Here is a 17,612-nt window from a genome sequence, read left to right as displayed (position 1 = left end):
GGAAGGCCTTTTCAGGTGTGCTTGATCCCTCTCTGTATAAAAAGCAAGCCTTGCATTCAGCATGTGAAGGTCTGCTGCCCTTCCCACCCTGTGGTGACAGCGGGCAGCTGCTGCGGCCATGCAGGAAGGGAAATCACATGGGAGCAGCTGCCAGCCAGAACTTGGGGTGTGCTGCTGGGAGCGGGGAGCGCAGTTCCCTGATGCTGAGATGCTGCTGGGCAGTAACACCTACTGCCTGTGCCTGCTGGGGCTCTGCTACTGGAACCACTGGCTGCCTGACTTGGGCTCGTTCCTCCTTCCACAGGAGAAGGGCAGGAGCAGCACCTGCTCCCCAGCCCAGCTGCCCTGTGAGCTGCCTGGCAGGCACTGTCAGAAAGGGCCCTTCTTGCAGCTCTGTGCAAACCCTGCTTCCATCATCGCTCTAAAGCACCTCAGTGATCCTCACAGAATTCACAACTGAAAAACAAAATTCTGAAAGCCACTGCTTCTAAGCAGCTATTCAAAACAAAACTTCGCCAATATTAGTTCACTTTATAAGGTCCTTGTATGTGGAATACACAGAATTAACATGCAGTGCGGCAAGCTGTGCTTTGCAAATGTAAATCCTTTCTATGTTCTTCTGGGGCTTCTCCCCTTTGGAAAAAGAATTAAGCTTAACATTTAAAAACTTCTACTCTGTTTCTTCAGAATAAATAGCTCACTTGGCTAATAAGGAAACACAAAACCATGCATATAACACTACTTAAGATTATGAAGCAGGGCAACAACACTGAAATATATGAACCCTGAAGTCAGCAAACTGGTTGAAGTCCAGGTTTCATGCTAACAAATGCAAACTAAATGTCAGATCTACAGCACTCCATTTCTGTGTAACAGACAGGCTGCATGTGAAAGTGAATGATAATTACAGCTAGCAGTCCTACACTGCACAGGTACAGCCAGTAAGTTTGGGTCTAGACCTCAAGAAAAACAGCTGAAGCTTCAGCCATTACAGTAGCAGAAATAAAAGTGTATTTAAACTTTTACATGCATTTCTTACTGAGTCTTTAAGAACTTTTTTTAAAAAAATACAGCAGCTCAGCTTCCCAAATCCCATTACAAAACCATGGGGACGTGGAGCCTAATTACCTGTGGAATTCTCACGTGGGTCTTGGCACTTGGTTTCTAATCCTACAGAGGCCGGCTTTGCTTGTTTCACCTGACTGGTCACAGGCTCGCACCATGCATTCCACTGCTCTGTAAGCTCAGGGATGGATTTTGCCCAGATAACGCTCAGCAACAGCCCGCTGCACGACACAGGATGTACAACATGCTACATACTGATGGTGTAAGTCAACTCTTCCCCCCGAGGGCTCTAACTGGCAGGCTTGGCTGACCAGCACGAGTCACGGGATGCAAGTCAGCACCAGTGAAAGGAAGATGTCATTGCCCTGTTGGTGCATCTCAGCAAGTAGGAAATGCCAGTTCGATTCTGCTCCAGGGAACTGAACGAGAGTTTGCCACATTCTGCACAAGTGACCCAACTAGACAAGTGAGCATCTATGAAAAAACAGAAACTTTGGGGAAAATATGTCTGTAAGGTCTAGTCAGAAGAAGATACACTATGAGAAACTGATGGTCACAAATTCCTCAAACATAATTTAAAACTTAGTGCTGTCTATCCTTTGAAATATGCCTTTCAAACAAAGTTGTTATTATTTCAAAAGTTATGCTATTAAATTACAACTCCTACATCTGTTAATAACTAAAACATTTAATCAAATCAACTAAGCTACAATTCTGCCTACAGTTATGACAATATATAGTGAAAGTCGGGTTTGAACTGAACATCAATATATAGCATTTTGCTGTATTACTCTATATTGGACAACAGTTACACATGAAAGAAGGAAAATGTATAATCAGCATGCTAGGTGCAGTACGCATTTAGAAAAACAAAAATATATATATTATATCCAGAAGCAATGTTCATTCACTCTTAACTATCCTGGAGGAAAACCGTTCTTGCTGTGAGGAATGCTATCATAAAGTTTGGATATCCAGATCTTCTACGGGACTATATTGTATTGTTGAAGTCATAACAACTATCTATTTGGGAGCACTTCATGTCTTCTTTAGGCTTCTAACTTAGGTGGTGTAAACTGTACTCCACAGACAGGAGCCCAAGTTCCTTGGAGAGGCTAAAGAGAGGGAGGTGTCTCTGCAGACTGTTCAGGCCACCTGCACCTTCAGTGCCATAAACTGCTCTCTCCAAGCACCAAAGGACACCTGGGTGCCTAAGGTAAATACCTGAAGTTAAGCAGTGTGAAGTACAGTCCATCTAACAGCACAAATCTTTCATTTAAAACTGAAGCAATATTTGTAAGGATTTATCTAATTACAGGTACTTTGCAAATGTAGCCGTCATTTCAAAAAGGTTTTGTCCTGATAACTTCATTTTTATGTATCATACTTTCTACCTTAACCACAGGGAAGCCAGGCAGTAGGATGCCTTAAACTGTACAATAAGCCTAAAAAGACTTCACATCACATTCTCCTCCCCAAAACAACTTAAAGTATTGTTTCAGGTATAAAACCCTTCCATTTCTTTAGCCACTCTGCAACCATCGTGGGGTTTCCCAACGACATACGTGTGTTCGGTTACCAGATGTACACTTTTCCACCACTCCATCACAGGTTAGGCAGGTTGTTTTCAACTACAAATGGTATGCAACCAAGAGGTATGCAAAGTATTTCCTATCCTCACTTGAGGATTACAAGTGCATGGTCTCCACTCTTACTTAGGGATTAAGGTACTGAATAAATTTATTGTTTTTCTGTGTACTTCCTACTTGGTTTTAGCCTACTGCAATCCCTGCAGGCAATTAGCTCAGCAGCTCAGTCAGGGGAGAGAGAAAAATCCGACACTTATGACCACAAAGCTCCTACTGGGCAAGTATTGTACAACCAAACAGTGATGTCTTTTAGATCCCTTTTCTCCAACTTATTACATGATTATATTTACTTTGTCTAGAAAAGAGATTTCCCATAAACAGACGGAAAATATAAATGGCAGTCTTCTATGCAGACTTCAATTTGCAGTATGCTGTGGTGTGAATTTACAGCACACTGGCTGTTCTGTACTAACTCCTTACAGGGACAGTAAACACTTAACACACACAACACAGAAATAAGCATATACCAAATAAGCTTTACTTCTCTTTCTATTTGTACTCAGTATGCATCCAGATGTTAAAGCAGTTCAGAGGGACAGAGTAGCTAGAGTACTTGACATTCACACCTTATATAGGACTTATACTTTTCTGAAGCTTAGCACACAATGAACTAGGTTCCTTTATTAGGAAGAAACATTTTAATGTGCAAGAACACTTTTATTTGAAACTCAAATGTATCTGGTGCCCTATTGGAAAGATTTGTCAGCTCTATGTTTGATCAGTTAGCAAATTCTAAAAGTAATTCTCACTTTGTTTTGGGAGTTTAACTATTTTTTCCTCTGCTGCTTGACCTCTTTTTACCCCTGCTCCTCGATCGAGATGAACTCCGACTTCTGCTCCTGCTGCGTGTTCGACTATGACTTCTGCTGCGACTGCGGCCCCTCCTCTTTCTCCCCCTGCTGCGAGACCGAGACCTCCTCCTTTCACGACTTCTTGACCTGCCAGACCGGTGCCTTCTCTTGTTTTTGCGGCGATTCTTTTTTCTCTCAGATTCTCCATTTCTTCGATAGGAATGATCAGGGCTTGGGCTGCCCCTTCTCCTTGACCGGCTGTAATAGTCATCACGATGGCTCGATCTGTTTCTCCTTTCAGAGTTTTTAGACAACTGATTAGTCCGTTCAGGAGAAATACGTATGTCTCTACTGGCATCCCAAAGATCATTGTTTGGATTTTTGAATACATGAAGAAAGTTGCAGTGCTTCCCTCTTGGACACTTCTGCCTTTCAAATAAGCCTGCAACAGATTAGGGTTTGCTTTTTTATGAACGAGACCTGTTAAATCTCTTTCTTCGTTATGTACCTACTGGAAAGAAACTTTATTAAACTCAATTTTTCTTCTTCAAACAGAGAAACATGCATCTGACCACCTATCAATTCACACAAGATTATTTTTCAATGTGTACTCTTCTTGGAATTAACTTTTTAACAGCTATGAAGGTTTTAGCTTAGAATGATTTTCATAAATAATTTTACTACCTTAATCTAAGAATGTAATTATAGATAAGTCAAATGTGATAGTTACTGCTAAAAACTGTTGATGGTTCAAAAACCGCTGCTGCTTTTTAAAGAGATAATTAGTACTTCCTGTAGTTCCACCTTAAGATTATTATTTCCAAAGTTAGGATGCAAACTTTCTTTTCCAGTCCAAGGTAAATCCAATAGAGTGATTCAGACACTTGCATGACATAGTATGAATATTCCCTTTCTTTCCTAGCTCTACACAAGCAAGTTAGCATGTTTGTCTTCCCAACAGAAATGAAATGCAACATTAGGCAGATCTGAAAGCTACAGGGTAATTCCCTCGTTATCACTTCCATAAGTACTCTTTGAATAAACCACATTCTCTTTTCCCAGTGTTTATGTGACTCACCACATATAGCAGTCTTCCACCTTGTCACAGGACAAAATTCACAGTGAAGCTGTCGGCCTGCATACCATCGTCCACTGAATAGAGCAAGAGCTGCCTGACAGTCCTTCTCCCTTTACAAAGCAAGAATCACACATAGCATTATCACCATGCAATCCTTTAAAATGTTACTTACCAATTTTAGGCTCCCATTACAGTATGAGAATGAATCACTTGGATTATACAGTGTTCATTAACAGAGCTTAGTTCTAAAACTTAGTAAGATTTTGAGTACTTACGACTGATACTGGACATACACATTTCCTCGCAGGTGAGGCTCATAGTTGCAACTGACCTAAGGGGATGGAAACACCAAGTTAGTGCAGCAGAAGGTTTACGCTATACAGCAGCTCACACATGTTGAGATGGCAGCCGTTCTGATTTATGACAGATCGTCAATATGAACTTAAATGTGATTTTCTTGTGAACGCTTAGTTTTAGTCAAATAAAAGGTTTTGAAGGGAAAAAAAAAAAAAAAGTCCTTCTGGCTTATGTTTGACTGTTTCCAGCATTATGCTTTGATTAACACTGGGACCTCTGCTTCACTTAGCCCACAGGACAGCTTGTACTCAATTGTCTCACACCTGTCTGGGCCAGCCCTACTGTGTAACAGCCAAATCCTGTTCTGAAAACAATTAGTAGTATCCTCATGTGGAAATGTGGGCTTCATTATGGTAACAGAATGTTTAGAGCAATTTTGCTTCATAGCATTCCTGTGAGATGAGTTAGAAAAGCTGATGTCACTCGCTTTCACCGAACAATTCTGAAACACCTTTTTTTTCATAATCATTTAGCATTCAAAGTATATCCAAAGCTCTCAAAACCACACGATTTAACTTCCAAAAAGCTTGCTGCTAGTTACAAAGGATTCTGAGACGGACAGGCCCAAGCAGGCTAGAACCCCGTTCTCCAGGGCAGAAGTGTGAGCCCAGCCTCTTTTGCGCCCAGGCCTCTTCTGATATCCCCACCAAATGAGGCACATGGCTCCGTTCGAGGCATGTGGCTCCATTTGTCACTGAAGCCTGACTGACCATCAGGGAAAACCTCAGATGCACTGGGCTAGGCAGGGCTTCAGACACAACAACAAACAGTTGTATAATTAAGTATTACAGAATAAGCAGTCAGAGTATTTGAGATAAACACCACCAACACAAGAACAAGCAGGAATGATTTCACCACAGACACTTTTAGGTGGGAAATGTGTTTTGTAAGGATCTGCCAGATTCTGGAGTAGCTTTCAAGAACAAAGAGCAAGAACAAAACCTTAAGTTACACTGGAAAGGGAAGCCAGCTGGAAGAGGGGCATGTATAATCCGATTCTAAATGGTAGTAGAGACTCAATTCAATCACAGCTAAGATCCCTGCAGCAAACACATAATTTCTAAGCATCTCTAATATAATCAAAATGCATGTAAGAATTATATTACGGTTGCACAATTACTTCAGAAGCTCAGAAATGCCACACTAAAAGCTCTTACCCCCTTATTAGTCATAGGGACCCTAGTATATGCAACTTAGCACAGTTGCATATAACAACATTACAAATTTGAGGATTCGAATTTGATGGTAAGGCAGCATTTCAACCCACATCCCACTGGGAATCTACATCCCATCTTCAAGGATGGAGCACAACTTCCTAATATCCCATGAGTCAAAATATGGAGGGGATGCTCCTCCAAAGAGGTTAAGGTTTCTTACATATAAAACTCATTATAGAACTATGGAAAATTCACTTTTTCTACTTTCCTCTTGCTTGAAATGCTAATGCAATCTCAGATCTGAGGCAGCTGTCAGTGGATGGAAACAAAAAGAGAAAAGGCACTGCATGCCTCATGGTGACTGCAGGAAATGGCAGGCAGAAAGGGATGCTGCAGTGGGTTCTGCTACAAGGAGATTTCACCATGCAAACTGCATATTTTGGGGCAATATAGGACTGTTACATCATTCATCTCTGAGGTCTCCATTTACAGATCTTTTGCCCCCATAAGAAATAATAATATAATGGGAAAAATTCAGAAAGAATATTCAGCATACCAAATCCAGAAACTAAGGATGGATGACAAATCTCAACACCATTTATGTAATTTACCTTTTTATAATTCCTCTTACTGAAATACCTACTACCTATTCGGTTCACTGTCATATATTTTATCCAACCAGTCCTAAAATGACATTGTTTGGGTGTATACTCCAAATACATTTTATATTCCCACTATTTAATTCCTTAGGCACAAATAAAACAGCCCAGATATATTTATATTGTCTAACAGTCTTAGTGGACCCCCTGGGACTTATCACGGGCTAAGAAGAGAAGGGACTGTTGAGCAGTACGAATAACTTGCAGTACAAAAGCACAAGCTTTTATAACAGCTCAGGGGAATGGTAGAGAAGATTGACCCAGACTAAGGCAATGCTCTGTAACTGCACTGGCAAATTTACAAGTGACGTGAGAGATGCATGATTTGCTGTAAGGACACTGTATAGTTCTCTAATGTACATGTGATTAAGCTGGGGCATGCTGGAGAGAATTCCTGTTAAGGCCAGTAAAACACAACTTATGTCGTATATGCTACATATTTAACAAGCTATTACACTCAGATGCATACCTTGAATTGAACAACCTTCCCCACGTTCTGAAACTCAGGGAGCACGTCCTCATAGAACTCCAGGAACTGCTGGTAGGTCTCTTCGTCACTGTACTCGAGACTCGCGTCTGTGTCATAGTCATCCCTCCGGCACTGCTCCATGCCAAAAGTAATGAACATCCCTCGAACAAGTAGTGTCTTACTAGATGTTGGATAGTTATGCTTGCGAGAACACCTGGACATTTGCAGTGATGAAAGAAAAGTGAAAAAGCTTTATGATCAGCACTTTCAGCAGAAGACGCGCTTGCTGAAACTTCAAACACTTGCCATTTCGGGTAACAGTTATTACAAAATAAAATCCTTTAGTGGAACATCAACATATTTCAATTATTAAATCTTTTGGAAGTGAGTTTAATCTTAATGCTTTCTGCCATGTATAAACACATTTTTGCTTAAAAAAGCACGTCTGCAAAACCTACAGATACCACTAACATAACAAGAGTTAAAGTAATTTCCTTTAGGCTACTAGGGTTAAATTTGTTCCCCATTTCTGAAGGAATTTATAGAAAGATAATGGACAATCTTTTAAGACATTTTAAAGCAAGTCCCTGCCACTCTTTTTGCAAACTGAACAACTTTTACTGAAGTTGTTCTCATCATATGGGGGGCAGGGAGAGGAGTGAGGGAAGAAAAGCCTGTTCAGACCTGAAGTTAGAGGAGTACAAGATTGGTGTTTTTCCACTTGTAAAAAAATGATTCTTCCAAGTAAGTTTGATTTAATCTGCATCTTCTTGGCAGCCGTAAAAGTATTAGATTCTCCCTCACCATCCATCATATTCAGGTTACCTCCTTCAAATGCAGAAATACAGTTCTCCCCTACAAACCTTTAGATTCTTCCCCACAAACCTTTAGATGGATGTTAGATGTTAGCCTCCATGTTTATTTCATTGTGCTTTATGATCTCCATTTCAAGTGCTTCCCCAAGCAACTGGGTCATGCACTCTCCAACACATTTCTCCTTTTCATGGGATCATCAAAAAAATAATCAGACTAGTCTACTGGCTTCATCTAGCACTGGCAAAGCACAGACAAATTGGAGGGAGGTCAGGTCTCAAACTGGGCAATTACCAGCTAGACTTCAGATACAAAGTTTCTTTCCACATCCAGTCAGTCAGAAATTGACTCTCACTTTCTCGTTGACATCTTAGACTTCAAAAAACAAAGAACAAAAAAAACCCCAAAAAACAGAACAGCCACCAAAACTAAAACTGGAGACAATTAATTGGATTTTTTTTAACAGTTTAGAAGCTGTCTCCCTTTGCTGTTCTGTTTGAATGATAGAACTCCTAATATTATACAAAACCAATATTTTCTGTACACAAAATGAATGTAGCATATGACAGAACAAAAGGAACCCCAAGGAAAATTAATGACCCAAAATCCAGTATTACTACAAAATACTAGGGTTTGAATTACTGGGGAAATCAATAACACTGAACTCAGCCAGTTTTAGATTCTTCAAGACATAGTGAGCTTTGACAATATTCAACAACAGCTTCCAAACTATTCTTCCAGTCCTTATCCTAGCTGGATCTCAGTCCTTCAACTTATGGTCAACACCAGAGGTTAAAATGACCAGAATATGAAGGAAGCAGGTATGTGAGGAGGAGGAAGGAAGATGAAGGAGAGGTAGCCGAGATCAACAACTACATGCGAGAGGAAGGCAGAATATGATGCTTCTCGGTATTTATTTACCAACCCTACTCATAGTTCAAAGCAAACCTGATTTTTATCCAATCTATAATTAATCCAAGGAAGTCACCCTCCATTAAATACCAGTGAAACAAAAATACTGCAAAGATTGCAAAGAACTAAATGTTTGAAAAGCAAAAATGCTGTCTGCAGTGAAATAGCTAGCCAAAGTTTTATTTAGGAATTCAACATATTTCAGAATAGAAAAAAAGATGTGGACTTGAAGCTTCCACAGAGTTGAATTATCACATAATTATCCACAAGACACACCAGAGTGAACCAGATTACTTCTAGGATAAAGAAAACTACAATAGACGGAGCAAACATATTTTGGTGATACAAGTTAGTAAAATGGCCTTACTAGTTTATGCTGAAGATTCACATAAAAGGTTTCAGAGTCCTTCCCTGCCGAGCTGTTTTTCCTCCTTAACACACACAAAAATTCAGGGATTTTCTAGCCAGATGCTGCATTTGGGTCATCATCTTTAATCGTCACCAATGAACCTGCACTCTATGAACCCATTTATACTTCTGGCTTCCTCTGTGTCCTCTGGGAATAAGTTTTGCCTTTTGTTTCATTGAGAAAGTGCCTTCTTTTTTTTTTTTGAAAGCTGGTAAACACTCAGGGACACCTAATTAAACTATTTCACAATAAAAGCAAATAATTCTTCCCATCCTACTCTAGAGTTCAATGTTAGCCACTGCTCCTACAGAAGCTGTTCCTCATCTCTGACCTTCTTGTTGCCCTTCTCTCTTTTTGCCTTTTACTTTACTTCTTTTTGAGATAGGGCACCCATGACAGTATATTACAAAAATCATCAAGAATAAATGTATCATGTAATTAAACAGTATACAAATAGGAGAATTCTGGAAGCTACACAGCAGCTTTCTCAACTGTGCAGATGAACCTTAACTTGCTTTAGTCCATTTGAGATTTTATTTTTTAAAACCTGCAGCATATGCAAATTTACAAGCTAAAAGACAATCTCTGACATATCAGGCTTTTACTAATAGGAGAAATCAAATATATTCTGTCTGAATGTATCTGTGCATCTGTCAGAGCTAAGGAAAAGTCAGTCTCACCAATATAACCAGAATGCACCATCAGTAATATGCCATAACAATAAATAGTTCAGTTCCAGCCAGGCAACGCTTTTGCTCTCATTGTCTAGTTCCCTCATGAATAACAGGACCACATCTGAATAAATGAAAGTAATTTATATAGCAATTTTTCTTCTGTTTGCATATGACCTCTGCTTCCCTTTCGTCTCTCCAAAACACTTCTATGCTGGTAAATATTCAATTGATTACCTGTCTCCGAATCGGCAGGAACCGGTTTTAATATAGAATGGGCAATTCGCTCTGTCCTTCTCTGTTCCTATATTCTCTGGGGGCTCTGGGTTATGCCAGGTCACACCATTCTCCAGCTGTGGAAAAAAACCCAACATTAAAATACGCGGAAGTCAGAAAAGAATAAAGAGATGTAATATCAAAATAAAACTACCAATTAAATCCACATACAATTATGAGCACTGTGTTACTACACGGCAAGCTGAACCTATTTTAGGCATTGTTTCATAAAGCTGCCCAGTGCCTTAGGTCTCTGATGACACAAACCTCTTTTCATGATAACTGTTCAGTTTTAACTCTATATTCATGATGTGTTGGGTTTTTTCCCTGTGTGAGGTTTTTTTCCTGTGTGAGGTTTTTTTGTTGTTTGTTTTTAAAATCACCAAACCAGATGTTTTCTTTTACTAAAGGAAAAGCTTCTTAAGATTTTATAACCAAAAGGTACAATAATATTTGCTTCTCGAACAATAATTTAATTTGTCATCTATGAGAATGCCAAATATCGAGATAGATTCTTTCCATTCAGGTAAGCCCGTTATCTACATCATTCCAAGACCCACTGAACAGCACTTTATACACCTGGGAGTTAGAAAGCCAGGACTATTTACTTATTTATCTTCGCAACAGCTCAAAGCTCAGTAAGGTTATCACTGTGACTTTTTATGCAGCTAGAAAAGTCTAAAACAAAAAAAACATCCCAAAAGCCAGAATTAAAAACAATTAAATTCATAGTTAACAATAGAATTAAAAGCGTCCATACTGCTCGTCTCAGGCTTTTAAGATCTCTTTAATTCAAAATGGAATTATCCTGTTGCAAGTGTTGACTGACTAAAAACAAAACACACATTTTAAAAAGGGCATTTTCATTTTGTTAGCCAAAAGATCTGTAAAGCAGACTAGCCTAAGTTTTCACTTTAAATCAACTGAAAACTCTATTTACAAGCAGCATTTGACCCTGCTACCAGTTCTGTTCATGACTCTCAGCCATAATTTTCTTTCAACAAAACAGCACTGTCATTTCAACAGTGTTAACAGTTAAGTAACTGAACCCTGAAGTGATACTATAATGGAGTCTCTAACATACCACATTTCTGCCTATTCCCTTGCAGAAAGGGCTGCTAATACATCTTCAGCTCCAGGCAGGTAGTAGTTCAGAGCATTTTTCTACCCATATTGTGAAATAAAAGATGTCCTACCTAAAAAACTGTTTAAACATAATTTGGAACTGAATGCAACTCCAATGTAGCTATGGCAATCAATGTACAATGGGTTAATTAGGTTAAAACTTATTTTTCAGATTCATGCAGTGATTTAAGCAAAGCAAGAATCTTTACAAATTTAACTGTATGACAAGGACAAAAAGCCAAATTATTATTTAAGGTAACAGAAAAGACTGAATTCATCCTCTCTAAGATTCAAATGAAGACTGCAGTTTTCTTTACTACACACTTCCAGCTTGAGATGTATGCGCTTCCAGGCACCCAAGCAGTCAGCTTCTCCCTCCCCCATTTTTTCTTTTTTTTTTCTTAAGGATCTGTGCCCTCCTCAACTGCTGAATCCTTTTATTTAGAGCCTGCCATCTTCTTAAAAAGACAGCTTTGTCCTGCCACCCAGAAGGACTGACAGATTTATTTAGAATTCTAATTCACAAATAAACCATCATGCACAGTGGTTTTTAACAGCACACAGCAGTATTTCCAGATTCATTTTGACTCAGATCTCCTGAACAGGAATGAGCATGCACAACTGCACTGCCACCAACCAGCCAGAAATATGCTTAATTATGTTCCACAGAGTAAATAATTGTTTACAGCTCATGCAAGCCACTACCTATTAAATTTATTCAGGACATTAGGTTCCTGAAACAGATGGACAACACGCTAGAAGGCAAACACCGGATGGCAATTAAATTACTTCTCAGTTCTTTTTCAAGAAGTCTCTTTAGCATACCTGGCTTTCAGCTTGATCCAGCATCTTCTGCACAGCTGCCTATAAATGGTGCAAACACAGGACTAGTGAAAACCCTGAAGACACACAAACCATCTGATTTCTTCAGTTAAGAACCTAATTTACAATACTCAATGATTATGCATAATAAAAATTTGATGGGGGGGTTGCTTTAAAAAGCAAAGTTTTACTTTTGCTCTGTAGCAATTCATGCACTACAAAGCTGTTAAAGGATACATCAGACAAGACCCTCAGGCAGATGATATTCTAATCTTAATGCTGGAAAACCTGAAAAGTTTCATCTTCTTATTTTTTAAAACTATCACTGAACTACTGAGCACTTAAACTATCTCCTGCTGTAGTACTCAGTCTGATTACAGTTAAACTCATCATCATTTAGTCGCACTAAACTTTTAAACTTAGAACATTTTACATAACACACAGAAAAACCCATTTCTTAGTGAGCCTCTGTTAAAGCAAAACATGTAACTGTTGAGAAACTTTAATATCATAAATTCACTGTATCTAGCCTTCCAAAAGCAGGAAATCAGTGAGGATATTCCTTCCCTTCCTTCTTCTAAGCGGGCTGAGCAAAACAAAAAGTCGCTCTTCAAAACTGGCTGAAAATTAGTTCTAACAAATTATTCTACAAAGTTCCAAGAAAAAAAAGACATTTAAACATGACCAATACAAGAAAATATGCTAGCATTGTTCTAGTTTGGAAGATAATTAATTAAATTTAAAAAGAGAAAGAGCAAATAAAAAATAAAAAAATGCTATCCAAGTGAGAACCCAGACACCATCTGGTACTAACCAAGTATGTCAGTTATTATCCACCCAATTAAATAAATACACATTAAAAACAAACCCAAAAATCGCCAATCAAAACCAGAAAATCTATTTTCTCATCTGAGGGAGGAAAAAGAAAATTTTAATCAGTAAGTCAGAATTTGAATAAACTGCTGTTTCAAGCGAGAGGCCAAATCGAGTGAATAACTTTCCTCCGCAGAAAAGGGTGGCTCCACTCCCAGATATGTACTCAGTTTCCCCCTGGGTGCTTGTCAGTGCCCTCTATGAGCCAATTTAACTCACTAAACCAGTAAAATAGTAACCCAGAAAAAAAATTAAACAAACCAATAGCCCACAAATATGTTCCATCTACTACAGGGAATTAAATCAGCCCACTGAGGGCTTGGACTAACCTAGACACAAAGAGAGGGAAGGTGCAGCTCTCTTAGAACGATATCTCAACCTTAAATGAAGGACATGACCATCATTTTCTCTCCCTACTTTGCAAAGAGAGAAATGGACACTTAACACAAGAGGAAGTAAGACAGGAAATACAACAACTGCTGTTATTTTTAATTCCTCGTGCAAGTGTTATGCAACCAGTGACACAACCAACTATTAAATGCGGGAGAAAATACTGTTTGCTCCTGTCACTACCAGACAAGACCAGGCACGACACCTCCCTGTAAAATGACTGGAATTTTCTGCTATTGTGGAGAAGCTAAAAAGACCAGATCCTAGAAAGCTGCAATCACCCTTCACTGGCGACATGCTAGTCCTCACATTGGATTTCTGTACAGGACGGCTTACATGTAGGTCATTCAACTTCTAAAACTTAAGAAGAATGTATCGTTAACAGAAATGTTATCATGACTAGAATCTTCAGCATCATTTTTTTCTCCACCCAAGGAGCTCTAAAAAAAAAGATACGTCCTGTTGGATGAGTCAGGTAAAGAAGACCTGTAACATATCTTTTGATTAAGAACTGTGTTAAGGAACAGCAGCAATGTAATTCCATAGTCCATATCCTCATTGGGCATTTTCTTCAACGCTGGCTGTGTTCAACTGGGTCATTAAGTAAGGGTTATCTTTGCACAATGCAAAAGGTGCACATATCAGAACCTACATTCACAGCATGCCTTTGTATTTAACTGATGCAAAAAATTACATACCATAAACAGCCACATGTACTAAAAGTAATTACCCTTCTAGGTGTATGGATTCACTAGATCTTCTTTGACATCGATTAATAGTTTCAGGAATTTAGACAGAATGGAGAGAAGAAGTAACTAACATATTTATATGTTTGCTAGTTGCAATAAAATCAATCCTCAACATACAAAGATTGTTGCATCTGATAATGTAAGAGGATATGTAACATGTTTATCCTCCTACTGCCAGGAATCACCTCTCTCTCTCTCTTCTCCTGTTGCTTCTGCTGTGCCGCTTCTCTCTCTTTTCTTTGCTGCTCTTCCCATTCTTCTTTAATCTTCCTCTTTATGATTAAAAAAAAAAACAACAAAAACCAAACAAACAAAAGGAAACAAATGCTTTATAATCATTTAAATTCAAAGCTATCATGTTGTATTACAACTCCTTGACCACTAAGTTTTCATCCAGCCATAAGCAACTAAACCTCTGGACAAAAACCCTTTTAAAAGATTCTTTTTTTTTAATTCTTCTTTTTAAATTTGCTCTTTTAGAATGGAAGAAAGAAGAGCTTATGCTTTCAAACATACCAACATCAAGAAAACTGGGTCCACTACGGAACAGTAAAAGGTGTTACACTAAGTCTACCTTATTGCCAGACACAACTGTAACACTCAGTTTATACGTCACCTCTTCTTCTTCTTGACGTTTTCTTGCAGCCTCTTCTTTTTCTTTCTTAAGCTTGAACTCTTCTTGGGCCTTTTCTTCTCTCAGCAACCACTGCTCATGTAGTTGTTGTCTACCAAGGGAACCAGATAACACTTAAACAAAATTTAATGACTATCCACAACTGATGCATTTGTCATACAGATAATCCAAAGTTATTAGTTCAGCAATAACTACAGCTTATCTAACCTTCTTTAAAAGAGAAAATTCCATAGGAATCATTCAGGCTTTACAGAAAAACTGTGTAGCCTGAAATATACAAAAATTATTCACTTTCACAGGATATATTGAAATTTTTCAAGGTATAAAAAATGAAATCAACTACAAATGTATCTATATCTGCATAAATGCCACTTTCTACATTTTTCACCTTTCTGCCTCAAGTTTCTTTTCTTCCTCTTCTTCTTCCTCTTCTTCCAGTTCCTCCTCTTCCTCCTCAGACACAGATTCATCTTTTTCTATAGCTTCTGAGAAAAAACACAGAAGAATCCATCTAAATAACTAGATATTATAGTCGGCAAAGATACACAAAATTATATCCTTTTAAAAAATGAAAATAATAATAAAAAAAAAGAAAAAATATCAGTACTGGTTCCACTGACAATAAAAAACACTTCATGGTTACCTGAGTCTCTTAGTTTTGCAAGAGCCTGCCGCTTTTTTTTTCGCTTTTCTTTCTTCAGAATAGCTCTGTATTTTTGATGGCTGGAGATGAGAGAATATTATTTACATTATAACAGCCCAACAAAGCATTTTTACTGTCATACATCAACACGATTTACATCAGCAGTACAAAACCCCACAAACTACAAATTTAACAGCTATTAATATGAAACAGTAACTCTACAGAGACATCTGACATGACAATGAAACCTGTAGCTATGCTGTTAAAGCTGCTTGTAGACAGCAGCAGCGATCACATTCAGACACAACACAGAGGGTCTCATCCTTTTTGAGCTCTGCAGTACTCGACATTATCACCAACTCCATGAAATCTCCTTTAGTTCCTGAAACTTGGTCACTAGATAAGATTAGGGAGAAAAATTTGGGGATCTCCTATCCTGTAATTTTGGCATGCCTTTCAAGACATTCTAGTCTTCCTCTATTTTACAGTGTATGAAATTTTAAGTCCCTTCCCTTCTCCCTTGATATTCTCCATAGGCAGTAGTCTTAGTGTACTGATAACAAAAGCACACTTAGCAACCACCACAGATAATGCTCAGGTCTACTCTTCCACGACTGAAGCTTGGCCAGACTCATCCTTGTTTGTCTGACAGCTCTGCAAGGCTACCTACAAACAGCACCATTACTCCATTACGGTTAAAAAGCCTCTAAGTGGCTAAAAGTCTTTTCCTATCAACCCCTTTTTCTGTCATTTTTCATTCTAGCTCTCTTCTTTCTAGCCAGTACATAATGGAAAAATAGGAGGGAGGGATGATCTTCAACTCTTGTCATTCTGCCAAGCCAAATATTGACAGATCAAAATCTTCCCATTTCAGAATACGTAATTTTAAAAAATTCCACAGGTCTAACTCAGACAGCCAAAACCTCACCCACATCTCTAACCCTTCTGTTCAGGGTTACTCATAACCTCACCATCTGCACACCTGTGCATGCCAAGAGTAACACCGTGGTGGTTGCCCTGGCAACAAAGTGCTTGCCCTCGAAGACCAAAGCCTGACTGCATGCTCTGCTCACATCTGAGCCTTCCACCTTTGACTGAGCCTGGCAACACCTCTTGTAATGTCACCTGCCTGAACGCAACCTCATCTGCTCAGCAGGTGCCTAGGGCTGGCGAGGACACCACCTTCCCACTTCCCAGGCTTTTTTAGGTGCTCTTTAAGCCCAATAAAGGAACAGAGAGACGGGAACTCTCCTCACTCCCAGGCCACAGCGGCACACGAGGAGGTGGGCAAAGCGCTGATGCGCAAGGAACCGCTGCAGGGCTAGGGCTCGCCTCCCCCTCCAGCCACACGGCACTGGAGAGCGCGGCCACTCCAGCAACAGGGGAGCGTAGGCGCTTGCAAAGACTATGAGGCCTGGCCGGGGAATCCGCCACCTGCGGAGGGAACGGGATGGGGCCCAGCCCGGGCACGCACACGACGGCTGCCCCGCCGCGCCTCAGCCGTCGCTGAACCTCGCACCGCCCCACGGCCGCCGCTTCTCTGGGAGCGCGGGGGGCTGACCGCCGCCCCGCCAGCAGCGGAGGCCCGGCGGCGGCCGCCCGAGCGGGCTCGGCCGCGGCGCAGCATCGCCGGCTCCCCCCGCCGCTGGGCAGCGCCGAGCGCCCCGCTCCCCGCTCCCCCGCGCCAGGCCGCGCTCCCAACCGCCGCCCCCGACGGGCGCCGGTTACCGCCCGCCCCCCGCGCGCGGCGGCGGCCGGTCGGCCATGGCCGCTGCTGCACGTAGCTGCGCCACTCCCAGGCCCGGCCGCGAGGCGGCCTCCATCTCGGCTGTCGTGCGGCCGGGCGGGCGCAGCCGGGGCTGGGCCGCGACCCTCCTTGGGCATCCCCGGTGCCTTCCCCTCCCCTCTGTAGGCGGCGGGGAGGGCCTAGCGCCGGCACCGGCCTCGGTCTCACCTCAACTTGCCCAGAGGGGACTCGGGCAGCAACATGGGCGCCGCCATCTTGCGTTACCAAGGGGATGTCACGTGACCCCGCGGCGGAAGGGCGCAAAAATCCCTTCCGGCAGCCGA

General features: G+C 40.6%; 1 protein-coding gene across 1 annotated transcript; it reads right to left on the bottom strand.

The window, feature by feature from the left end:
- Positions 1-3,170: 3,170 nt before the first annotated feature.
- On the bottom strand, positions 3,171-17,596 carry ZRSR2 (zinc finger CCCH-type, RNA binding motif and serine/arginine rich 2). Its single transcript, XM_065645334.1, has 11 exons — positions 17,497-17,596; positions 15,543-15,622; positions 15,288-15,384; positions 14,882-14,990; positions 14,451-14,537; positions 12,257-12,295; positions 10,268-10,383; positions 7,226-7,439; positions 4,859-4,914; positions 4,584-4,693; positions 3,171-3,947 (listed from the first exon to the last, which is right to left on the bottom strand). The coding sequence occupies exons 1-11, from the start codon at positions 17,541-17,543 to the stop codon at positions 3,478-3,480; spliced, it is 1,425 nt and encodes a 474-aa protein (XP_065501406.1). The 5' UTR covers positions 17,544-17,596; the 3' UTR covers positions 3,171-3,477.
- Positions 17,597-17,612: the final 16 nt, after the last annotated feature.

Source organism: Caloenas nicobarica, chromosome 1 (assembly GCF_036013445.1).
Source record: "Caloenas nicobarica isolate bCalNic1 chromosome 1, bCalNic1.hap1, whole genome shotgun sequence".
Lineage (NCBI taxonomy): Eukaryota > Metazoa > Chordata > Aves > Columbiformes > Columbidae > Caloenas > Caloenas nicobarica.
The sequence above is the reverse complement of the archived record's forward strand: the minus strand, read 5'-3'. Positions and strand labels throughout refer to the sequence as shown.